Here is a 26,664-nt window from a genome sequence, read left to right on the forward strand (position 1 = left end):
ACTGCTGCCGTAGAACCTCCCGCGACAGCCAAGACCATCAAAGGCTTGCCCAAAATGCCTGTTGCATCATCAACCGTATTGTCAATCACATCTCTGACGTCATCCAAGCCATGTATTGCAATTCCCTCCAAGGAATTGATGCCAGCACCCACATCGCCCAAGAAATCCGTATCGGAAAAGTTGAACAATGACAGATCCTCGGTGAAGCTGAGTGGGGCCATGGTGATGTTTGTTGCGATGCTGATGTTTTGAAACGCCGCTATGTCCTCATCAATTTGTTGTAGGACACGTGATTGGTTGTTGAGTCCGTCGATGGCTTGAATGAAACTGGAATTGGTGGAGTTCGCCAATTGATGAAGTTCAAGCGAGGCAAGTTTGCGTAGACGAAGCTTGCCGCGAGTGATTGCAAACGAATAAAGAGACGAATTGTCCGCCTTGATGTTGTTTAAAGTATTCAAGGATTGCAAACAGGCTTGTATAGCATGAGATTGGGCAACCAATGAGGTCAGAGTGCTTCTTGTGTCTTCTATGGCATTCTTTTGATTGCGCAGAATCATCATTTGATTTCGTTGAATTTCGTGAAGCAAAAAACGGTTTTCACGAAGTTGCATGTGCTGAAAACGGTGCAAGTCGCGAGCCAGAGCCACGTTGGAATCTCTCAGGTCTTCCAAAGCAAGATTGCTCTGGGTGAGAAGTGACACAAAACCCTTCATCTGCTGAGCAACTCGAGCTAACTTAGCATCAATCTCGATTTGCAGCTTGTTCAAGCGTGTTTTGAACTCGTCCTTGAGTTTTTTCATTTCAAAATGTATCGTAGCCTCTGAAAACAAACAAGCAATTAGAGCAAAGAAGAAAAAACGTTTAGATCGAAATTTAGTAGGCATAAATTTTACAGGAGCAATAGGAATATGACTAAGATTATCAAAATGTGCATGTGGTACATCATGTGTCATAGCAACCTCTAAAGAACCAGTTGCGGAAGTACAAACAGCACGCGAAGCTTTTGCTTGACAGACTTCATCGTCAGCAAGATTAAGGGGAAATGAAGAATAAAATTGCCAAAATTGAGAAGGAACATTTACATCATGACCACAAGCATTCGATGTTCTACTATACATCAAAGATCTGTCGTGAACAGGATCACCATTTTCATTCGCGAAAATAGTATCATTTGGAAACCAAGACATAGGAAAAGCCGCAAAATACAGAGAAAACTTTTCAGCATACATATAAGGAGGTAACTTTACAACCAAACCCTTGTTAGAAAAATGTGATAATCTGGGATTGAACACAGAAATGTGTACATTCATACGCAAAGCGATGATGCTTGTAGGATCGGTGGCATTGAAAGGAGCCCAAAAACCTCGCTTTCCAAAAAGACCGTACAGAAAACATCCTGGTTAACGGATGATGTGTTCATTCAGATACCCTTGTATGTTATCATTCGTTGGAAAATTGAAGAGTGCTGATTGTGCACGAGGATCAGTGTCAAGAACCTTTGAACTGCCAATTGGAACCGAAACAGAAAAGGTTCCAACACAACCATAGTCGGAACATGGAGTTGAGTTTTGATTTACACGAAACCGTGTTGTCTCGTGAAGATCATAATAATTCGCAGCTGGGTACCATTTGGACAAAGAAGCCCGAGATGAATACATGTAACGGTCATAATCAATACTCACAACAGCTTTCACTCGTTCATATCTCGTGAAAAGCGTTGACAAGAACATTGTGAGCAAGGCATAAGACGGACGTAGATCATGGAAGTCGCCATATCTATCTTCATAAGGATCCGAGTCGACGACGAGATAGGTGCGATGTAGAGATGAAATGCAAAGGTGGTTGTCACCCAAACAAAACTTGAAAACTTGACGTGTTCGGTCACAAAGACATTCTTGTGCGTAGTCATCAGAAGTAGCATAGTACTTTCCTTTCGGATAGTGGAATTCAGTCCATGTTTTTGAATGGGCTTTGAAGTTGCCAAAAATGGGTGAAAAAAATTCACGTGGGGGATCGGTGCTGAAATTGGATTGAAGTTCATGAAGTTCTAACGATGTTTCTTCATTGCCAAAGTCAGGACGGACTTTGCCGCTTTCCTGTAGGGTTTTGTAGTTGGATGCATCGGTGACCGCAATGTCTTTCACGTGGATAGTTTGGGAAAGGACGACACCTAGGGGTATGAAGAAAAACCAATACATGATGAAAACCTACAAAAACAAAACATTCAAACAATTTAAATCCGTGGAACGCGAATAGCATCACGCCTATTTCTATACACCCTAATGCAACAGATGCAAATGACAACTATTAACACAACAGTGACAAATAATGACACTGCAATTATTGTTAGAGAATGCGGATGTGCAGAATCTTTAATGTGATTTATGACATTTCCTATCCCATTTAGATTAGACAAGGTGCAATTTCTTATGTCTTGTCTTGAACCATTTACAGGGAATAAGCGTGCACCAAGTGAAATATGTCTGGAGCAGAAAGTGAGAAGTTTTCCGACATTTTTTTGTTTTCAGAAGAAACAATAGCAGGGATTATTTATAGAATGGAATGTTATCATGTAGAAACTCACGGATCTACTCGGATTTAAATTAAAACTTGCAAATGTCTGAAGAAACTAATTTGCATTTTTTCTGTAAATATTTTAATGGAAACGAAGGAAGTGAAACAAAATTAAAACGACAGAGGAAAAAAGTAAATATGTTGGTAACAAGTAAGTACATGTCTCACATTGCTCTGTTTCACATAAATATTTACTTGCAGTTTAAAATTATCCAGTTTAGTATTTATGTCCTATCAGTTTAATTTAAAACCAACTAGTGTCAATGTTCATTAACGTACAGGTTTGAAACTTTCCAATCTAGAGTACATGACTCACATCACTCCGTTTTACATGTACCTCTTTCATTATTATTCCGCAACACATTTTGAGTCAGTTATAACACATAGGGTGGTATTCACAATCTCCGATCAAGGATCAGATCAGTTTTCACAGATCCGTATTCAGAAACTTGGATCAAACTTAATCGCGGATCAGAATAACGCGTTTTGATCCGAAATGTTGATCCACCCCTTGAGGTGGATCAAACCTACTTTTGTGCATTGCTTTTGTTAAATTTGACCGTTAATATAATACATGATTTGCACCAAAACAGCACCCCAAGTGTCAGCTCGGGGTCAGAGGTTAAGTTGTGCTATGCGAGCAAAGTACTGTTTTGTGTGATAGTAAGTTTTGGAAATAATCACTTATTTTGTTTATTATACGGCTTTGGTTCTAAACTGAATGTCAGGACTCGGATGTTGCGTATTTGGTTGCAATAACAATCAAAGAAAACTGCGTCAGTGGAGATCTAAACAGTGTGAAATTCATGAATGCAATGTTGTGGTGCCTTGGTGCGCATGTGATTCTCCATTCGTACTTCACCCGTTTCCAACGAAATCAAAACATAAAGAAGATCATGATCGATGGGTGAATTGTGTTAAAAGGAAAGGTTGTGAAAAACGCAAATGGACTCGCATTTGCTCCAAACAGCACTGAAGGCAGGCCAACAACTCAAAATCCAGGCTATCCAGCTCCAGATTTACACATGGGTCATACAACCAGTGTCATAAAAGCTAGGAAACCACCATCTGGTTGACAAGCACAGCTGCTTAAGTTATGATCTTGCAAACTCCACGTCAGAAAACAATTGAACAAAGTTCTATATTGGGTGCAGGTGGTAGTTGCAGATGTAAGTGAACTCTTTAAACCGAAACAAAATGTATTGCAACAACGCAGATGTGGATTTAACTTTCTCACAACTGATGAACTGGTAAAATTTTACAAAAAATGAAATCAGTTTAAGTTACTTGGGATGAAATACTGGAAAGGTTGAAGTTGCAATGCAACAAGAAGCAAACAAATCTGTATATGTCTGTTATTTGATGATGAGTTAGTGATGACATTCATGAGATTTCAATTTGAACTGTTGGAAAAAGATTTAGCACTGTGATTTGGCATTTCTTGTTCATCGGTTTCAAGAATCATAACAACATTAACCAAATTTCTTTCATGGCAACTAAAAAGTCATAGTATTGACTTGAATATGTTGACCTATCTGAGCATTTTCAAAAACCTCCTTACAACAAAGTTAATACATTATTGACTGTACAGAAACCCCTAAAAATGTATTTGCAAATCAAGACAGTTTCATTTTTTTTCTGATGGAAGAGGCAGTCGACACACCACTGTTTGGCGACTTTGTGATAGCTGACAGGATTTTTCACATTTGTGAGGAGTTGCTTGTAAGACGTTGTGATTTATTGAAGCCACCTGGTAGGAGGTCCAGAAAACTAAACAATTGGCCCATCATCGTATATATGTAGAACAAGCAAAAGCTTTGAAATATTTTGTTCATATTATTGATGATATTGTCATGATGTGCCGCTGTGTGTCATCTAATAGAACTACTTAGTCAGTAGAAATATTGTTCACATGGTTTATTTTAAATTGTTGCTCTCTTGTTTTTGTCACAAAGAAGCGTAATTTAGTGTTAATACAAATGTTTGCAACTGTAATCTTTCAGTCTTCTTTAATTAGACAAATATATTTCGCTTCGTTAAAAGCATCAATGATTCCCAGAATCAATTCTCAAACAAATGTTTGCACATAACATTAATAAATCAACCAGCACTGTGTGAACACAAAAATTTTCAATTACATGACGTAATATGACAGTAAACTGAAAGGAACAACAAAGGCATTGAACAGAAAGGAGGTAATAAACAAGTACAACATAAGAAGGGCAGTTTAACAATGTGCAAGAAAAATAAACACTTGTTTTGTCTAAGCCAGATTGTTAGAAATCTATTTCTTAAGCTTTCAATGAACCCATAAATTTGAGTTTGATACATTCCTCTGAAAGAGAAGAGAAGTGTATGATTTCTTATTTAATTTAGTTGCTGTAGCTTCAGCTCGATGCTGCAATGTGATTGCAGTTCTGATTTAATCTAAAAAAATGCAATGGTTTTAAGGCAGACTGATTTCCTATTTTAGGCTACTTCACAATTAATAGGACTACCCAAATAACTTACCTGTACGTACAGGTGCAGTATGCCCGCAAAATTTCTCCATTTGGGATGGTGTACACTTGGATGTGAAAAATCAGTACTTCTGCAGTAGGCAGCATTTTTAAGGTTTAATATAATGAGACTCCAGGTATTCAAATGCTATGCTTATAGGTTGACATTTGGGAGCTTTTAGTCCATGTAAATCAACATCGTTCTCATTTAGACAAAGCAGATTGTCTTTGCAATGCCATCACATGGGTAAAGCAGTTGCTATTTTTCAGAAAAACGTAAAATACTTATGTAGGCTACTTCTCTTTGCGATTTTAATTCTTTACTGCACACCCATAACATCTGCGGAAAAGACCAAAGAAACATGTTTCGACTTTGTTTTGTTATTGGTTTGCAAACCAAACAGCTTAAAATGTTCCCGCAAACTCCCAACTGTCCACGTTTGCAACGCCTATGCCATACTTAGGGTCTTTGTTTTTTGCATTTTGCTACAAAAAAATTAAAAACATCCCAGAACTGTTGATATTTTTGACATTTACCAACCAAGACCAAACATTTTCTACACAGAAAAACGCGCGTAGCACAACTTAACCTATGACCCCGATTCTCGCGCATTGGCATTAGCGTTGGTGCAAATCATGTATTGTTGCTTGTTGCGTTGACAATCAATATTGCCATTTCTTGATTAATGGCTAAAGAAAAGCAATTACGCGACTTGGCCAGCTGTTCTGCTGATGAGCGAACACGTTTTTAATGGCAAGTATTGAATTTTGCATGTAATGTGTAAATTTAAATAGTACAAGCAAAATTAGTTTGGAGTTGCTACTTAACATGTTTAACGTTGTAAAAAAATAATAATAAATAAATTTAAATCAAACACTTATGACAGATAACTGATCACTAACAGGAGAAATTACATTGTTTGCTTTTTTTAGTTTATTCATCACAATGATTAACAGGTAAAAACAAAATTATCACAACTATTATTTTGAGAACTTGCACTTGGCCTTGAAATATTCTACTAGTTGCTCTGATGAAGGTGACCTTGAATGTAAGAATAGTTTCCAAACAACTTTGCAAATAAAAATTAGTTGGACCTGCAAAAAACGGAAGTTTGTCGAAGTCACAATAAAAAATTCGTATTTTCTCGCAAAGAACGTTTTTTTTATTGCACTATTTAAATGCCAAAACATATGCCAGTTACATAAAACTCTAAGCAATTAGGCATTTATAATGTAAAAGTAAATGGTTAACAAAGGACAGCAACATTTACCGACCAAAACACTCATACCTCGCACTAACTTGCTTCCCTCATTTTTCATCTTCCAGCAAAAACTCACACCACAACCCAGCCTACGTAAAAAAACTACCTCTGTCAAAACAAGTCACTCCCGAGACCAGTAACCCTCCTTCCCGTTGAACTTGCGCAGTTTGTTGTCTGCATAATCACTGAACCGTTAAAAATATGATAAAAATTTGTGATATTTTTCGCTACAGCGAATGTTGTATCACGAAACCCCCGATCAAAATTATGGTTGATCCGGATCAACTGGGGTTTCTGAATACCAAATTAATCCGATCCTTGATCTCGGATCGGTTGATCCAGGATCGTGGATCAATCTTGATCAGGGATTGTGAATACCACCCATGGTGTTTGTGATGTGTTCTTCATTCATCATGGCAAGTTTGCAAAATCTCGAATTAATGTCCATTTAATCTTGTTTGCTCATAACCAATCAAATAAAACTATTTGTAAACTAATTACTGTATTTATTACCACACAAAGAAGTGGTCCATTGCCGATGAGTGATACTTCATACGAAAGGATTCCAATAATCACACTGCTGAAACTGCCGCAACCAACAATGTATTTCCTGTATGTACTGCACTAGTTTACCAGTACAGTAGTTCCTAATTGTGTTTGGCCATTAAATTTCAAGACAAAACACTTTGCAAGGTCTTGTAGGCCACTTAACAGCACTTTTTTCATGTCATTTTCATGCTTTGGAGATAGCCATGATTTCTTACCATTATGCATGTGACTAATTAGCCTCGAATATTGATTAATTGAAACTTGTGTTATGTCATTGAGCATGTGTACATACAAATGGGTGTTGCCATGACTGGTGCATGATGTTTCGGTGTAATTTATGTGAACCACTCGAGGTCGGTGGCATCATTTTCTGCCTATTAGCTGTACTGCTGGTAGCCCTGCTGATAAGGCCATTTTCTGTTGTTTAGGTGGTGTTGGTAAAACAGCCAAACTCTGGGATCAACCAGGTGTGAAACTTCACATTGTGATAGGTGAATGTCCCATATACTTTGCGGCATGGGCCAATTGGGATTCTGGCCGGGTGCCCTACTATTGAAGGGGAAATTTCTTATTTACTAAACAGAAAATGTATGTAAAATTTGCACTGAAATGTGTATATTTTAAATTTCTTAGGAGGGTTTAAATCAATGCAACTTCCTATCTCACCCGTACTTGGACAGTAAACACCAAGTATGTTCCATGCATTCAAGGGGACAGTTCTGTTCTTCTGGTTCAGCATCGTCCAAACATTCAATGATGAAATTAAGGGATATTTCCACATAAAATGGAAGAAGGTTCTCGGCCCGATTTATTCCACAAGATAAACATGGAGAAATGCATTTACCACACCGACTTCTGCAAATATAAAGTGATTACTTCCTTTCCTCAAGATTTCCCTTAGACTTATGTTGCTTCAATAAGCTATTTTTACAGGTACTAATGGATAAATCGTTACCATCTATAGCATTGCAATTCTACGCTAAAGTTCTTCCATAAGATTTAAAAAAACGTATTGTTGCGGTGGTGAAACGAATTAAAAACATTTGGAGCCATAACAAAATAAATGAATGATAATTCAAACATTATAAATATACATATGATGCACTCACATTCGTTGGTGACAGATGCATTCTAACGAACAACCAGCACATCTTGCACATTTTCCATGCTGTAATTGTTCGAGTGCGGTCACTGGAACAACAATGGTTAGTTATTTTATTAATTAATGAAAAACACCAAAGTCGTGTTCAAGTTTACAAACGTGGCTTGATTTTGTTGCAAATCTTTGTACTGTGTATTTTAGGGAATTAAGTGTTTGCTGTATTTCGTATCTTGGACATATATGTGTGTTGTGTGATGCTGTCATGTGCGAACTTGTGGCGATTAGTAATCTTACTGTTATACAAACGAGATTTCCTGGATGTATAAATGAATAAATTTGCTGAGTATAAGTCTCTCATGACTATTGGGACACACCAGGTGAATCCAAACGGAATGACCAAGCTTACTTTCATCCCTGCTTTTTGGTTCAGCTGATGTGAAGGTATGTTTCAACAGAATTAACTTGTCCAAGAAAAAAAAACGCTTTTATTGTGCGACCAAACCTCTCCCTTTGTGAACAATCTATTCTGTTTCAAGCTTCCGTAAATGTTCAGAAACTCGCGCTGACTTATTCAACATTTTGCGCACGGTATTTTTATCGCCATGTATAAAGTGTATAAACTGCACGTTAAACAATATACAGAATATAGCAATGTACAGATAAATTACAGCAAACAGTTTACAGTGTTTTCATTTACGACGAGGTGTAAAGTTTGTTACAATTCTCTCACCCAGATATTGCTTAACTGCTCCCGGAATGTAATCGGTCAAACTTTCAGGCAAATAAGCAGACAGTTTTAAAACCAACTTTGCGATTGTCTTTAAACACTCTTGATTCGTTGAATCTCTGCAAATCCTAGAGGGCATGAAATAATGCTGAGACGTAGGAATTAAAACTGGAAATCAAGTAACGGCTGAATACACAACAAATTAATTGAATCTAATCAACTTGGTATATCAGGTAGATTAAAAAAAAACGATAAAATTTAGACCTGAAGTTGACATTGAATATTAATCGAAGAGAACTAAAGATAAAAACCAACTTACCTGCATTTATTTAATGCGATCTCGAGTAAGTTTACATTTTCCCAAAATTCGCTTCCACTAAACTCTGCATAAAAAAATTGTATCAGGTAAAGCAGTTTGCGTTTTTGTTATGATAAATTATATTGCACAACAAGAAGTTGATTTCTACATGGTTTCACGTAATTTGGGATCACATAGATTGCACGCTGAAGTTCAAAGACCGCAACCGATATCTGTCGGCCACAAATAACGAGCCGGGGTTCAACATTACTCACACTTCATGTCATGGGCTTTGTTTTGAATCAACAATTGTAATTAGCACAACTGAAGGATTTAACTAATTTTATTGACATAACAAGTATGCAAAGGTGGATGTGAAGCGATGGCATGCACTGATTACCATCACAAACAAAACCCGGTTTACCAATGGACGCAGAAGTCCTTGGGTCCATCGTGCGCCTACCCACATCAGGTAAATAGTGGTTGTGAATACAGCTAGTGATTCTAGGATATTCTAATTGTAAAATCGACCAGACGCCATATCATAGGATATATATATACACACACATACATATATTATAAATTATGGTATCGTCGGTTTTCGAAAAACAACAAACGTAAACGAAGAGCAAACATTCAAGGTTGAACACACAAACAGAGAGTTACAAGTATTTAATTCTCGGCACCAAATGAAGACATAAGTAGGGTAGCAGACAATGTTACAGTTGTATACAGGTGTATTAGTAAAATCGTCACTGTTGAAATTTCAGAATATATGTAAGCATATAAAGGATACAATTCTGCAAGTCACCCAAACATTTACGGTTAAATAATAAAAGCTTAGATAACAACGTCATTCGTGAGCGATTTTTTAAGTTTCCAGACCTGCCCTTTGTAACCATGACGTCATTATGACGTTTCGTCACATAATCTTACCTGATGCATTTGCGAAACCAGTCAAGATAATAAAACAAACTCCAACCGATGTTACCCTCATATCAATTATCGACTTGATATCAATTATGGAAACTACCTTATGTTACCGTGCAGAGATATTGACTCGCAACTTGGTTCCTGTTGGGGCCACGCTTGACTTCACCACAGACCATTGATGTTTGTCTTGGTCTCATCGGATTTTTTTGCATCATCACGGTTTTATCCAAAAATTTAAGAGTTCCATTGGGACAATGACGTTTAAATAAATTACTACTGATGCTACCAGGAATGTTTTATTGCTGCAATACTGATCTTCTGGCAATAATTTTTTTGCGGCCAAAACAGGACTTTGAAAACACTGTGATTTTGTAACGCGATGAAAAGTCTTTCAGGCACGAAAGAATTATTTTGGAGTCCGTTAACATAAATGTGTATTTGTCGTCACTCAATTAAAGAAAAAGGTTTCCCCTTGTGTTTCGACACCTGCAAGGCAATTCTGCTGTTACATCTCGGGCACTCCAAAATCCATGATAACCCGTGTTGTTCCTGATAATTGTAGTGCAGACGTGTTCGCCCTTTCTTATCGTTTCTTCACCTCTTCTTTTCTACTGCAGCGTTTTTTTCTCTGTTTCTGTGCCACAACATTGTCAACATTGGTTAATTCACATTTTCCCCTTCCTGATGAAGGCTGCTGCATAACAACCTAAACGTCGATATAATAAAATGATTGGCAGAACAACTTTGCAGCATCAATATGACGTTTTATTTTGGAATGTGATACAAGCTCATTGATGCGGCATTCCTCTCAAACCGCCTAGTTATCAGATACGAGCCATATTTTTATATTGTGACGTAATCTATTGATACCAAAGGTAAAGGTAGCTGATATAAATGAAAACACATTTATAATCCCAACTTTTATGCGTAAGACGTTTGGTTGAATAGTCTTTGTGATAATACTTGCTTACGATATAATAAATCCTATACAGCATGTTGTTTGGTCGCGCAATACTGTTTACATATTAAACCCTCATTCTAACAATAGGCATAATTACAATAGGAACGGATGCTTGCGCTGTGGGCATTGTTCCAATATCCTGCAGTACTTGTTGTTTACCAGTTTGTGATACGGGTTGTGATATATAGAATACTAATATGTTTCTTCGGTTCGACATAGCTGTGGTGGAAAGAGACTGGTTTTACAAACACCTCGACAAGTTTTGAGAACTTGTCATACAAATAGCGTAACATTGAATGACAGAAACTATTGACGGCAACAATTAGAACAAAACATTCAGTATCACATATTGTAATGTCTGTGTACGCGTTTATATTTGCGTTGGGGTCAAGGTTACACCTAAAATAAAGAAAAACTTGGTTTAAATTATCTTAAATATGTATATGTTCAATACATGTGCCATTGTCTGGTGCATGTTGTTGGTTTGCTGCTTTGAGACGGAAGCATCTGGGAGGACTTGTGCTGTTTCGTATGCAAGAAGACAAGCTTGTGTGAGCAGCGTTATCACCCGCACACAGTGTGAAAGAAGGTGGGAGTTGTCGTGATTGTTTTGTTGATGCAATATTTTATAATCCGAATAACTTGTTTTACAACAAGTTATGTTTATACACACAGAGATTGCTGCTTTGACGAACAACCAAACGATCCTTCCATGCAATGTTACAGGAAAGGTAGGATGTCTTATCATACGGGGCAACATGTAAATGGCCTTGTTGTTGCTCAATTGGATTTGGTCTGTTCTTTATATTCTACCAGGGCAACCTACATTAACTTTCCCACATATTTGATTCTAATCAGGATTCAAATTATTCGCAACTACATGGCTTTATAGCTAAACTCGTTAAACGGAGCTCTGAAAGTTCGGACGAGTTACTTACGTGGAATTGTTATGAAGAATGCAAAGTTTTACACAATTTTGCAAAATTTTTTCGCAAATTGCTTTGCGCAAATACAGTGAGGACCTTCAAAACAGTTAATATATTCCTGTTGTTCAGATTCTGCTTCCTTGCGGCGTGAAGAAACAAACATTCTGTGCGGTTCATTCTTTTGTCCAACAAGGTAATATGTGAAAAACTTGTTGTTTTGGCGTGGACTCTATTAATCTTTGTTGCAGGAGATTATGTCAGCTTTGGGGATGTTGTTGGAATGATGATAAAAAAGCCTGTTATTATCCTTCAAAATATGGTAAGATTTGAAAGACAAACCTCACATAATGGTGTGCGTCCGGAGAAGTTGTAATCTATTAAATTTTCACTGCTATGCCATAAATACACCTTTTTAACATTAGATATTTTTTAGCATGTGTTTTTCCACCAACAACTGATTTTGGAACATTTTCACCAATAAAAGAATCCTATGAACCGTCAGAAACTGTTACGTATACCTGTGAATCTCTACATGAAACTCCAGAAAATTCGGTATTAACTTGCCTTAATGATGGAACCTGGGACCGAAATAGTGCACCCGTGTGCAATGCAAATGGTAAGCGGTAATAATCACACTTTAAAATCTTGGAGTCTGTGATGGTTTCGAATGCTTTAAATACACAAAGAATGTTGATCTATGTTGGAAACTGTATAGAGGATGCAGAAACATCCTAATCGTTCTCTTTCCTTCATCAGTGTTGTAACAATTTCAATCCAAATAGCCTTCTTCATTACAAAACTAATACAGCCCTTTTGATGTGGCCTAGCTTGTCCAGTTCCAGTCAGTATTTCCGATGCAACTTTTACAATCTCACGCCCAGCAGGAGCAACTGTAAATATTCCTGGTACCACCGTCCAATATACTTGTGACAGTGGATTTACAATAGTCGGATCAGACACCATGATATGTGGGAGTAATGGAGATTGGAATGCCAACCCACAGTGCAAAGAAAATGGTATGTTTATATATATATGTATATATATTTGGTGCTGGTTAGCCACTAGGTTATTTTGTACTTGCTGTTACAAGTGTTTCTAATATTTAAACTTGGTGTTCGTACGTTTTAGAATGTTGTCCACCTCCATCGATTGATGGTGGTTCATTATTACCGGTGACTGGTGTTTATGTAAGAAATTCACAAGTTACTTACTCATGTGATGATGGTTCAACACCAATTGATACAACCATGAATACTTGCCAGGATGATGGTACATGGTCTTTAACTGGTCTTTCTTTGCCATCTTGTCCAATGGGTGAGTGTTTTCAGTATAAACCAATTCTATACGATAAAAGCCTCACAACTTAATAACCGTTGCGTGCGCGAGGTGAATATAATGGTGCAAGTACATCATAAATACACGTTGTCCTCATTCAGAATGTGGAATAAACGAAGAATATTTCCCACCAACTAGTTGTGAAAGTGGTTGTGCAAGTTGTGACTCACTCCGATCTCCACCACCAATAATTTGTCCTGCTGTTTGTCTCAATGGATGTCTGTGTTAAGCAGGATATTGTCGGGATGAGAACAACACGTGTGTTCCTACACAAGGTAAGTCCACAAAAAAAAGTCAATTGTTTTTACCTAACACACGTACAAAGTATATTTCACATTAGCAAACCCTTTTTTATCCAAACAGTGTGTGTCCCTCCTCCACCTATTGTACCCAATACCTCATACCTGCCTTTACAACCAACGTACTCGATCGGTGGAATGGTTACGTACACATGCAACAGTGGGTATTCGAGTAGTACTTATCCCACGAACCCAACATCGACCTGCCAAGCTGACTTCACGTGGAGTGCTGTTACAACTTCTTGTCTGAAAGGTAAATTGGAATTATCAGAAACCAAGCAGTCTGTAGACCTCAAAATCAATGTAACCTCTGTAGAGTGTGCTGCACTTCCGGTTGCCTTTGGACTTGTTCCCACTGTAGTTGCACCGATACCAAATTATCTGGAAGGCGCTTCAGTTACCTACGTTTGTGTGCTTCCGAACCAAATCCCTGTTGGAGGAGAAACGACCAATGTGTGTCTGCCGAACGGTGAATGGATGTTTAACGAAGCGGAACTGGCCACTTGCCAATCAGGTGACACTTGTTAAGTTGTTCTCTGAATAATACCTGTGTTCCTTTGTGAGGTTGGTAAATGTCATCACAACCAAAGCCAAAACAAAACAGTATGTTGTTTTCCTGGCGCATATCCGTTGTTATGCCCTTTATCAGAAAGGGACAAACTTTTTAAAAATTACCATTGTGAGTCGAGTCGCTGGGCATCAATCATTGCTGTAGTCAAAGTGTTCGGGTTTACGTCATTCCTCAAGGCCTGATATGTAGACGACATGTTGAACAACATCGCCCCAGATACGCATTATCACAAGATGCCGAGCTAAGAGATAAACCGGCAGTTTATATTACTTTCTACATTGTTGAGTTTCGAAAATATTACGTTACTTTGAGCGCCACATATTTGCCAATGCCTTTTCTGCAAAAACGGAGAGAAATGTCTGCTTGGGTCTTGGTGCAAATACCGAAATAATAAGAGTGTTAGATTAATATAGTAAAGATGTTGGTGTGTTCGTCACAGAATGCACGAATCCACCGCCATTTCAACCCAGTACCGAATTTCTCCCTTGGACAGGGCCATATATAGAGGGCGACATTGTCACTTACGTGTGCGCTCCTGGGCAAGTTGGACAACTTGTTGGACAAACAACTAACATGTGCGTCAGTGGAAACTGGATGTACTCCTTGGCTCAAGTTCCCGAGTGTTTGGATGGTAAACATCTCAAAATGAATTCTTTTGTGCTGTTAATATGATTAGAAAAGATGAGTGCTAAAAAGTTGAAGAATAAAACAGATTTAAGTGCATTTTATCTCGTCCGCAAAATGATTTTGCATAGACGCCAAACTTCAATCAAATATCTACCTTCAAGCATTCGAGAAGGAATGTTACACATTTCATGTAAAAATAGTATTTAAAATCCACTTACCGTACGATTTCTACAAATACACTGAATAAAATAACTCAAGTATATATGTAAAAATAAACACAAAACATCTCACATAGTACATTTCAGATTAAGATTCCTTTTTCTATCCAAACAGTTTGTGTCCTTCCTCCACCTTTTGTACCCAATACCTCATACCTGCCTTTACAATCAACGTACTCGATCACTGGAGTGGTTACGTACGCATGCAACAGTGGGTATTCGAGTAGTACTTATCCCACGAACCCAACATCGACCTGCCAAGCTGACTTCACGTGGAGTGCTGTTACAGATTCTTGTCTGAAAGGTATTTGGAAATAACGGAAGCCTTGAAATGAGTGGATTTCAAAATCAATGTTACCTCTATAGACTGCAGTGCACTTCCGTCAAAATTGGGACTTATTTCCACCGTAACTGCACCGATATCAAATTATCAGGAAGGCGCTTCAGTTACCTACGTTTGTCTGCTTCCGAACCAAATTCCTGTTGGAGGAGAAACGACCAATGTGTGTTTGCCTAACGGTGAATGGATGTTTAACGAAACGGAACTGGCCACTTGCCAATCAGGTGACCCAATATGAAGTTGTTCTGGCGTAAGCGGACTGTTATTACCAACTATTTTGCAGCTTGTCCAAACGTCCCTTTGAATGCCAACCAATTCGTCATCCCGTCACAAGCGGTGTATACGCCCTCAGAGGAGGTGACATACGGCTGTGTTTCAGGCTACCAAGTTTCAGGACCAACAATGAACACTTGTAATGCTGGGGCAACCTTTACCGATGCACCTGTTTGGTCTGGTTCAGCACCTACCTGTCTACGAGGTACTCGTATTTAGATAAAACTATATGATGACTTGCACGGACACTAAAGTGCTTCCCTGCTTGTTGGATTGATTTAAGCGAAAAAAGTCATTGTTCGCTCGGGTTTAATCAACGCAAACTTTATTCAACCAGGGAATTCATTTCTGCTCATTTTTTCGTCCATATTCATGACTTTCGCCCTCGATTTTTCTTTGCAGTTTGTCCGGCGCCAGGGACTCTGGCTAACGTTGAAGTCATGTTTCCTGTGGCACAATATTTGGAAGGAGTGCTCAATACGGTCACGTTTATTTGCAGTTCTCTTTCACTAGTTAGGGAAGGAGCCGTTACTGCCACTTGCCTACCATCTGGAACCTGGGATTACGGCGGCCAGCCATATACTACATGTAGGGAACAGTCTTGATGATATTTTTTCGCAATTGGCAGCGGCAATATATGGAATTGGTTTCACTTAAATGTTATTTTTGTGCTAAAATAATTTAAGTGAAGCGATGTATACACCAATGTTGCGACCTACAAGCCAAATGTTATTAACTTAATGTTGGATATTAACAAGATTAATTAACCGTTGATAACGAAATGCTATTTGACTAATTCATTTGACATAAGGCCACTCTTGAGTTCTAACAGTTGTGTTCCTGACCTGCTTTTAATTACAAACCTGAAACAAAGTTAATTTATCATTTATTAGATTAAGGATACGCGATTATATTGGTTGAGTATATCGAATCGAAACGTCGAGTTACGATATCACAAGATAAACTTATTACAAGCTGAAGTAAACAGATACTGAGACTGAGACTGTGACTGTGACTGGGTTAGTCTAGAAAGCATGCACATATATACACTAGAATACAAGTCAGTTCTAAGTTACCACAACGAAAAAGTCGGTTCGAAATTACCACGACGAAAGCTATTATCTTATCTGATGAACAGCAACCCATCTTTTCACAAAACAAGTACTTGAAAACAAACCAGAACAAGTGATGCATTACAACAATTACGTGAGAAGCGAACCCTCTGCAAACAATGACTGGACAGTTCGGGTATAGATCGCGTGCAAGCACAAAGACTGGTCAGTTAATGACCACATGTCAATCAAACAAAACAACGAACATCGCGTGAGAATGGCGTGGGAGATTTACAAAATACACAATTCTAACACAAAACAGGAAATGAAGTCACCAACGAATGCGCATTCCATACTTACCACAGTACAAGTCGAATTTGAGAGCTCCCGAACTTTAATGACGTAATTTAGATATTTGTGATGAATGTTCATGATATGTGTAAATGTACATGTTACGTAAACATGTAAACGTAACAACCACCATTATGAAATATGTTTTTTTTGTTTGTTTATGTCCTGTCAAATAGCTGTCAGCTGGTCGCACGCTGTCATGGTAGAGAATTTTAAATTTTTGCGTCACTTCGTCACCTTAAGATCATCCTTATAAAAGCACATTCGTCTTACCAATAATATTTAACAGTATAAGGAAATCCTATTGATTGGTGTTTTTGACATAAGGTCACTAGCGAGTTATAATGTTGTGTTTCCTAATCTGACTTTAATTAAAAACCTGATGTAAATCTACGACAATATTTGTTACATGAAATCAGTTAGCGAATTAGAAATACGTAATATTTGTTGCACATTCGTTATAAATGCTCAGAGATTTTGAACCGCTAGTGAATTGACTGGGCTACATCAGAAAAGGTGGACACTTTATAGGCTACAAAATCAGGAAAGTAAGACCACGCCTATCAATACATCAGCGATCAGAAAACAAAGGTGGACAACAGACGAACGGAGAGCAAACTAGGTATTCTACAAGTTTAACTATTTCCTGTCTAGCATACTGCAACGTTTGTTGCCCAACAAAACACCAAACTATGCTTAAATCGGTGAATGGTGTTGGGTGAACAATGGGGAGAAATTTGTAAATGTGCTTACAACAAACTTTAGGATATTTAGAAATTTAGTTTGTAGTGAATATACGATCTCAAGTAATGTTGGTCATAAAACATATGGTATTTAGTGGACTTAATAACTATGGCATCAAGGCTTCTCTGACCAAAACATGTGCTATTCAACGTTTCAGTTATTATTCCACAAACTTCTATCAGACGATATGACAGAACATATTTCATAGAAATTCAACAAAACTTTGTACAAAAACTGTAAAAATGTTAATGGTTAGGAAAGAATGATAACAGATGATCACAGCGCAAAGATAGGAACATCTTCCCGCCAAAACCTGCGTGTGTTCTAGTGTACTTTATTCTCTTATTGGAACGTTTTCTAAGCTCGCTATATACTGCAGTTGATCGGAATAGGTTTATGCTCTGCTTACATGTCTCATCACTCATTGCAACTTGGTGAATTTTTCTTTGATGTAATTGAGTGTATTCTGCAACTTTGTAGAATACTGGAACATCTGCACTCTGCTGTGTAACACCTACACCAAAAACACATTTAAACACGACAGTCATTTATGAAATTCGTAAAATTATTTTCTTCTTGATTTTTGCAGCACCTGACTAAGCTCGCGAAAGCTTGTGAGAGTAAAATTTGTAAACAGACAGTTTGTCCAAATCAGTGCTCTAGTAATAACTAACGACTTAAATATAAGCTATTCATATCACATGAAGATGGCAACTCGTTCATTTATTCGTCCAAGTGGAATCTAACATTTCCATGCTTATAATGGTGCTAGTTTCAGTAATATGGCTTTGTTGTACATATAAAAATTTTTTGATTGAAACTGTACACTGGTTTGTATGTTATTTACGAATGTCAGTTTAATAAGTTATGTCGTTATTTCACAACAAACATTTGAAAATTTCCAAGATATTTCAAACGATTTATTTTAATATTCAAACTGTAAACACGATGACAAAGTTGAAGTAAATTTTGTTGTAAGCGCATTTGATGCGTTGCGGGTTATGTTGTGCCAGGTATCAACCCCATACTGTCCCATAATAAGCCTGGTGAGGACTGTACCTATCGAGGAATACCCTCAAGCAAAACATGTTTCTCCATCACAATCTCTGCAGGCGAAAATAACTTTCAGATGCGAAGTGGGCGAAAACCGTCGAACTTATGGAGAATCCACAAACGAACTCATACTGGATGGAGCGTATTACGTAAGTGACCAAAATATAATGGAGGAAAACTAAACGATTTGATTCAGGAGGATTCTAAGAAGGGTTATTTCAACACTGGAGAAACGTTTCGTGATGCGTTTGCTGTTTCTGTCCATAACAAAAATATGGCGATTTCCGCGTTATATTGGTGAATTATGCTCCCAAGAGTCTGGCGATCAATATAATAAACTTGATACCTCACGATGTTTTGTTATGCAACAAGCATTAGGATATATAGAAAATATACTGAATGCAAATTTCCAAAAAATCTCCAATCAACTGGACAAAAAGTGCTAAAGTTACGAAACATCGCAAGTATTGCTTTTGGCGATAAACAGAGAAACGAAACACACTCATCAAATTATTCATACGTTCCCGTCATAATCTCCTTCTAACAAACAAAATTATATAAAGCATAGATCTCCCTTTGTATAAAATGTTTGTTGTTTAAAGCAGCTCCAATCACTTATTGCCCCCTACTGACGAAAATGTTTTTTTAGATTTGAATTAAATGCTACCCTGCTACCATTCACAAAGAAATTATTTTGTTAATTAATTGCTGTATTTATTGCCACAGAAAGAAATGGTCCATTGCCGGCGGGTGATACTTCATACGAAAGGATTCCAGTACTCACACTGATGAAACTGCCGCAACCAACAATATATTTCCTGTATGTGCTGTACTAGTTTACCTGTACAGTAGTTCCTAGTATGTTGCAGCATGGGGCAATTGAGATTCAGGTTGGTAGCCCAACTATTTATGATTGCATATTTGTATTTCTATTAAATTAGTTTCGCAGGAGGGAAATGTCCACCTAGTGGTCCCCTGTCACAATATAATGATGATGTAACAAAGCAATTGGTGTAGCATAGGAATCAATTTTACACTTGAGTAAGCACATATGCATGTACCATTGCTAAGGCGAATAGGAGCTAGTTTAAAGTTTTGAGCGTCTAAATCCGGTAGCTACTTGGTGCTCGGTGTTGTAGAACATTAAACTAAAAAGTCTGAAACTTCAGGCTATATTTGCAGGAAAATGAATCATTTAAGGGCCCAGTTTGTGAAGGAACAGGTGCTTTTTCATCCCCCTGTAGACATTATTGTGGGTAAAAGAACAACAAAAATATAAATTGTTTTTGCAGGAAAATTTATGGTTGAATTATTCTATCTGTTGTGGTTTATTGCAAGGCCCATCTCTCCTCCAGACAATAACACAAACGTTAGTTGCTGAATAATTGCATAAAGAGCCCCCCAGGATCATCGCCATATATGTCGTAAAGCATTATTGTGTTAATCCCAACCAATGAATTCACATAACACTGCAACCAATCACCACTTCTGCTTCATTAATATGTGTAGTATTTACCTAAGTGTAAATATTGTTAAGTTGTCACATTTACAAGCCCACATAATCATTATAAAGTAGCATTTACTCAAAGTGCTTTGTATGTTATATCGCAAATAGTTGTGTCTTGTTGCATGGAAACAAATGAAATGTGTGGTTTCCATAATTAATTGTGTATTTTACTTTATTGGAATTCTGCTTGTTATAAGTTTTGATAATCAGCTGCACTTTCCTAACTTTTAATAAAGTCGTATATCTTTCATCCACCAGGGTGCGCTAGAGGTTCAAACATCCTGTTACCATGACAACTTCGGGGCGTGGGCGGAGCTCAACACATATAAGAAAATCTTGACTTATTCTGGCTTCCGTAAGATCACCGACAAATTCCTACATACTGTAGCGTCTCATGTTGGTCGTTAAAAATTCCTTGTAGTAACCGCATGTTATGCAAAGTCACCGCCCATAGGCGTCGATTTTTTAAGTTTCCAGGTTGGGCTAAGTAAAATCATGTTGGTCGTTAAAAATTCCTTGTAGTAACCGCGTATTGTTTAAAGTCACCGCCAATGTATTTAAACCGTCAGACTGTCGCCAAACCCCGTTGCGTGCATTGTGTATTGTTTTCCCGTCTTACTTTCACTTCCCTTTGTTTTGCAATCACGGAACTCGTACCTGCACCGCCGATAACAACCATCGCTTGAAACGTCTAATAATTATTTTTCTTTTACACCTTCGTCCTTTATAAGCCATCACATTCTCAATCATGATATGTTGAGATATATATGTTCGTTTGTTGTTATGTTGACAACCTGATCACCGCATAAATACTGAGGCTTTAAAATACTCTGTATACTGTATAAATAAAACATTGCGGACTTTTAGTTACGTTAATCAAACATTTATCGAAAACTTGCCGTCAGCACGTGCCACAGACATGCCTAGAAATGTATTCACACCGTTCATTGTCTTCTCTTTACGCAAAAGATCATTGGTAAACGAAACACATTGTTTTTTAGAAATAAAAAAAATAGTTAAACAAAAAAATGCAAAGTTTACTTTTTCTAATTTCCGCTTAGTGTTTTTTCTTTTTGCAACGCCTGTACTTTGCATAGGGCCGGTCCTATAACCAAGAATGGTTCCACCGGTCCCTCGTCACCATCTATGTTTAAATCGTCCACCGCAAATTGTGATTTTTCGCTGACGAAAATAAAATGAATTGAATTAATCGGTGAGACGTATTGTATGCTGTGTGAGAGGTTAACCGGCGAATACATTGTCAACAGATCTACATATATTTAAACTGGTAAGAAACAGAGAATAAATTCGTACATATTTTGTTGCGCTTTATTTGGAGTCAGACTGTTATTATATGAAGGTTCGGTTTTTGTCGCTTTACCAGTATTGGATTTCTTATGAGTCAGATAGCGCATTAATAATATTAAGACAAGTAATCGAACGCTTCATTTCGGTGACCTGCGCTTGTGATTGAAACGCAAAATCCTTCTGATTTCAGCATTGTTTTTTTTTGTGAACGTTTAGTTTTTCTTCTTGTAACGGAGTTTCGTTCAGTTTTGAGTTGCTACGGGATATGGCTTTTATGAGTAATATTCTTCCATTTGCAAAGCACAAAACTAAACTCACTTCCACGCCTAACGTTTTTGGAGGTGAAAGGTCGCAACAACAGAATAGCAATTTAGATGATATTATCAGTGAGTTAAATAACGTCGGTTCGGACCCTTCAGCTATTCATTGGACAGAACCACGGCCAAGCGTGGTTCCACCTGTTTGTGAGACCAGGTCAAGTTTGTCCGCCACGCCTTTGAGTGACGTACAGCACTGTGAGTTGCCCAGGCGCGTTGGTTTTTGTTGATTCGGCATCAAGGAAACCTTTCGAACAGAGGAATGAATCGCAAAAAGGTATGTGGTTGAGCAAGATAAGCATTCCCAAGTTTTGGCCTGATCGTTGCGCGATTTGGTTTGCTACTGTGGAGACTTTGTTTCAAGCGTATGGGATAGATAGCGAGTTTGAACGTTTTATCATTCCGCGTTTGTGGGACGAACAGATTGCACGAGTCGGTCATTTGATTTGAAATAGAGATGATAGTTTCCCGTTCACTGCATTGAAACAGAGCTTACTTAAATTTTATGAGTCTCAGGAACAGGTTCGGTTGACGAAATTACTGAATTCCTCTTGTTCCGACAACAAGCGCCCCACTGAACTTCTAAGTGAGATGAAAATCTTGCCGTCGAATTATGGGGAATTAAGTGCGTCTTCCACTGCTTTGCTCAAAAAGTTACTGTTGGATCGGTTGCCGAAAAAAATACGGTTAATTCTTTCCGCCAGTATGCACTTGAGTTTAGACGAATTAGCTGAGAAAGCAGATAGCATAATGACGATTAATTCGCCTGATTTGTTTATGCAAAATGCATCTGCGGCATCCGTGTCTGATGCCGTTCCATTGTCGTCGATGTTCAGACGATTAAACTCTTCAGACGGCCAGTTTTATGAATGCTTCACAAGCATCAGATAGGCAGGAAAACAATCCTCAACAACAGAGTTTTCCCAGACACAGGAATTACTTTCGAAGCAATTCGAACCCTAGACCACAGAATAACCAGCCATCAAGTAGTTTTCTGAGTAGAAACCGCTTTAATCAGCCAAATGCTTCTGGGTTTCATGGTATGGCACCAGCAAAGTTGTGTTACTACCATCCGACCTACGCCAGTGCGGCTAGATCATGCCAGCCTGGTTGTGTCATGTATTTAATAAACGAGGTAGAAGGTGATGAATCGGCAGGGTCAAAATCGTTTTATTAGCAACAAAACTTTCACCGTACTGGAGAGGATTAATCGATTGCAATTCCTTGTTAATTCTGGAAGTGACGTCAGCAACATTCCATGTTGGTTTTCTCCACGTTTGTCTCAACCACAATTTTTTTGGTGCATCTGGAGTCACATTTAAGTCTTTTGGTGATGTGTCTTTATCGGTTGACTTTGGTTTAAAGCGAAGCTTTCGCTGGACATTTTTGGTTTGCGATATTGAGAAGCCAATTCTTGGTGCTGATTTTCTTGATCACTTTGATATACTTGTTGACACTCGACTAAAGAAATTAATTCCGACGGAAAGCCGAGAGCCGAGGGTTCGTTAAACGCCACAAGTGTTATTATCGTCACCGATCCCACGCTTGTGCGAAATTGCAGAAATCATAATCATCCCATGTTTGCGTTGTCCAAAGCAAACAAAATCTTGATCCAATTTTCAATGCCGATGTTCCAGGTGATAAATTATCTACGGACGAGACATGCGGTGATAACGCTAGCAATGATTGTATTTAACTAACGCTTTACAAATTTGAAGCTGTTTTAAAGGAATTTTTAACGACCAATACATGACGCTATAATACTATGTGATAATTTTGTGCAGCTAAAAGTCGGGTTTTTGCAATAAAACAAATCATTTAAGTGCAAACTTATTTGTTCTTTTGTAAAAGCCCATCTTTGCCATGTAGAATGTTGTAAAATTGTGGTTATTTGTTTATAATAATTAAGCTGCCATTTAGTTTGTAACAATTACTCTAAACCTGGCCATGTAGTGCTTGGGAATTGAATTTCTCTGTCATTTGGGGAGAAACTACCACAGTAAATGTGTCGCCTAGCAACCACATGATATTGGGACACTGTCTGGCAGTAAAACTTCAAACAACCAGTTTGCAAAAACACACAAATGAACACAGCCTTTAATCTACATGAGATGATTGCATTTGCAGATTTTTATAAAACTGACATTTTATTTCTTCCAGGGATGAGTTTCCACCCGACCATGGAAGTGAGCTGCAGAGTGGGGTTCATTTATAGCTGATGTCGATGAAAGTGAATCAAGATCCTCTAAACAGGATTGTTCTCTAAATCCTCTTCAAACTTACTGATGATCCAGATCACATGACAAGGAATCAAGTGATTTCCGCAATAAAACGATTCTTTGTAAAGTTTGTTTTTGAAGATAACTGACGCAAAACAGATCCATGTTAATAAACTCAGCTCCATTACCAAAAACACAAAATTCTGATATTTTTATTTGCAAGACAAGTCACGTGATGTAGAGTACCGACATAGGTTAATGCTTTAATTAAATTTTAGGATTTAATTTGTGAGATGGGGATTGCAACGAAACAAAACATAACGCTGAGTCCTAGTGAAAATCTACACAACCCCAAACTACGTGTAGAAACCTGTGAAAAAGTAGAAACAAACCGATCTGTAACGAATTAAATTGTTATATTGTCGGGGTATGTCCCCGCTGAGCTACCGTGGGGTACGACTACGTCTCAGGCCTCGCACCCAAGGGAAGTCTCGATGGCAACACGGCCTCGTAGACAACTTGCCTTGTCTATCTCAAGGTTTACTGTTGGAGTTAAAGAACTCCTTTACACAAGTCTGTGCGTCTTCTAAATAGTCTTAACTCCCGACTAAACACATACATCCACCAAACTTCAAGCCAGTCCAAAGTTGTTCATAAATCCGTTTATTGTCGATATTCCAGTACTATATACAGCACAGAAGTTTCTTCAAAACATGGACAGTACTAAAGCAGAATCAACAGACTAGACCCTTACACAGCAACAGTAAAAACACACTGATTTGGCAGACGCTGGTCGCTCTGCTTATAGAGCCTGCGGTTGGCCACCACACGTATTGATGCCTTATTTGGAGTTGTTGCGCAACTTGAAGTTGGCCAATTTGGTCGATTACGTCAGTTATTTATATAGCTTGATTAGGTAAATATGTTGTTTATGTTTAGGTTGACTTTGTTTTCCGATTAACTAAAAGTAGTTATGTTTATTTTAGCTTTATTTATCATTTGCGAAAGAAGTACTTGTGTTTAAATTAACCTTATTTATTATTTGCCAAAGAAACGCCTATAATTATTTTAATTTTAATTTAAGCAGTTAGTATAGTTGCCTAACCTATATAGCTTTATTGCCCAAATTACATGGTTAATAACACAACTTTAATGTGGTTGCTTATATAGGCTACAATTTTTTTACCGGCCACCAGGTCGGCAGGTTTTTCTTGTTAAATTGTCCGGTCAGGAATTGACCTAAACCGGAAATTAGTTTTTTTCCCATGTCGTTTTATTGGAAATCACAACTTGGACATGCGTTGAACGCGTGATAACAATAATTACTACGTTTCCATGGCCGCTTTTCAGGCGCAGTACTCGGCCCGAAGGCCTAAAAACGGAAGTGACGTATTAAAACGAGGCGCTTCACTGCGCCTCAACTGCCGATTGGTCGGGCGGTACAGAAGAGGTTGCCTGACGAAGTTGAGGCGTGGTATACTCGGCCTGAAGGATTTCGGTTTTGTTGATATTGTAACTGCGCATGTTTGTTGGTGTACGAATGGTGTTAGTGTTGTTAACCTGAGTAGTAACAATTTGATAAATATAATATTCATGCAGGGAGACAAAAATGTGATTAGCCACCTTGCAAAAAGTGCGATGAACCGGATTGTGGTAACGCACTATACAGCAGGTTGCTGATGAAATGAGAAAGGACACAGCTTCATTATTTATGACTAATTATTTGCAATTTAATTCTTTTAATGGATAATTAATGGATCTTAATTGTCATGTAGCTACTGGCCTGAAAGTTCCATATGCTTCCCTTGTTAGCACATACATTTTGATGACTTGTTATCACATACAAATGCTCTGTGTTGTAAACAATGCATTAGGTTGTTAATCCAGTAAACATGTAAAGCTCATGCAGACACATGAAGATGGACAGTCACTGAAACTTCACATAAGCTTAATCATGGTGCACAGTATCATGTGTGCATGGACCTAACCATCGAAAGCAGATGGATCTTGTGAATGCTCACCTATGAATGAATTTGTGTACTATGTTTTGTTTCAATTGAATAAATAAAATCATAAAGTTTTGTGTGGTTTATCAGGACTTCAATATGTAGATATGCATAGTTATGATGTAGTCTGTATTAGTGATGCACCGAAACAGCTATTTTTATATTCGGCCGAAACCGAATATTCGGCAAAATATTCGGCAAAAGTTGCCGAATTAACTCGGCCGAATCAACCGAAACTAATTTTGGTATCCATCTCTTTAAACGCAATAAATTTAAACAAAACATATACTGGATTAGATCTTATATCCTATCATACAGCCTTTTTTGGTGCTTAAAGAATAACCTCGTCTTCTGTACCAAATGCTTAAAGTTAATTTTTATCATTTCTGTGAAAGTCAACAAATGAAACAAACACATTCGTACAGTTTAAACAATGATTTTAACCTTTTTTAAACTTTGCGTATCAGCGTTAGATGCAGTAAAAAAGTTTCGGTTTCTGCCGAATTTTGCTGAAATATTCGGCCGAAACCGAATAATTGCGAAAACCTTAGTTTCGGCCGAATAAATTCGGCAAACCGAACTTTCGGTGCATCCCTAGTCTGTATAATGTGTAC

At 37.9% G+C, this 26,664-nt stretch overlaps 1 protein-coding gene and 2 long non-coding RNA genes across 3 annotated transcripts; 2 read left to right on the top strand and 1 right to left on the bottom strand.

Annotated features, from left to right (window-relative positions):
• Nucleotides 1-2,477: 2,477 nt before the first annotated feature.
• On the top strand, nucleotides 2,478-20,583 carry LOC145909270 (uncharacterized). Its single transcript, XR_014403128.1, has 4 exons — nucleotides 2,478-2,729; nucleotides 6,857-6,937; nucleotides 19,420-19,583; nucleotides 20,459-20,583. It is a non-coding gene; the product is annotated as an uncharacterized LOC145909270 (long non-coding RNA).
• On the bottom strand, nucleotides 8,675-10,012 carry LOC145908786 (uncharacterized). The gene is made up of 3 exons (XR_014403035.1): nucleotides 9,947-10,012; nucleotides 9,032-9,095; nucleotides 8,675-8,840 (listed from the first exon to the last, which is right to left on the bottom strand). It is a non-coding gene; the product is annotated as an uncharacterized LOC145908786 (long non-coding RNA).
• On the top strand, nucleotides 11,342-16,098 carry LOC145908788 (sushi, von Willebrand factor type A, EGF and pentraxin domain-containing protein 1-like). Its single transcript, XM_082996118.1, has 14 exons — nucleotides 11,342-11,493; nucleotides 11,580-11,635; nucleotides 11,960-12,023; nucleotides 12,253-12,446; nucleotides 12,658-12,846; nucleotides 12,959-13,144; nucleotides 13,267-13,383; nucleotides 13,529-13,717; nucleotides 13,781-13,978; nucleotides 14,475-14,666; nucleotides 14,996-15,184; nucleotides 15,247-15,444; nucleotides 15,504-15,698; nucleotides 15,896-16,098. Exons 1-14 carry the CDS (start codon nucleotides 11,342-11,344, stop codon nucleotides 16,096-16,098), a joined length of 2,322 nt encoding a protein of 773 aa, XP_082852244.1.
• Nucleotides 20,584-26,664: the final 6,081 nt, after the last annotated feature.

This window comes from Ascidia mentula, chromosome 7 (genome assembly GCF_947561715.1).
Source record: "Ascidia mentula chromosome 7, kaAscMent1.1, whole genome shotgun sequence".
Lineage (NCBI taxonomy): Eukaryota > Metazoa > Chordata > Ascidiacea > Phlebobranchia > Ascidiidae > Ascidia > Ascidia mentula.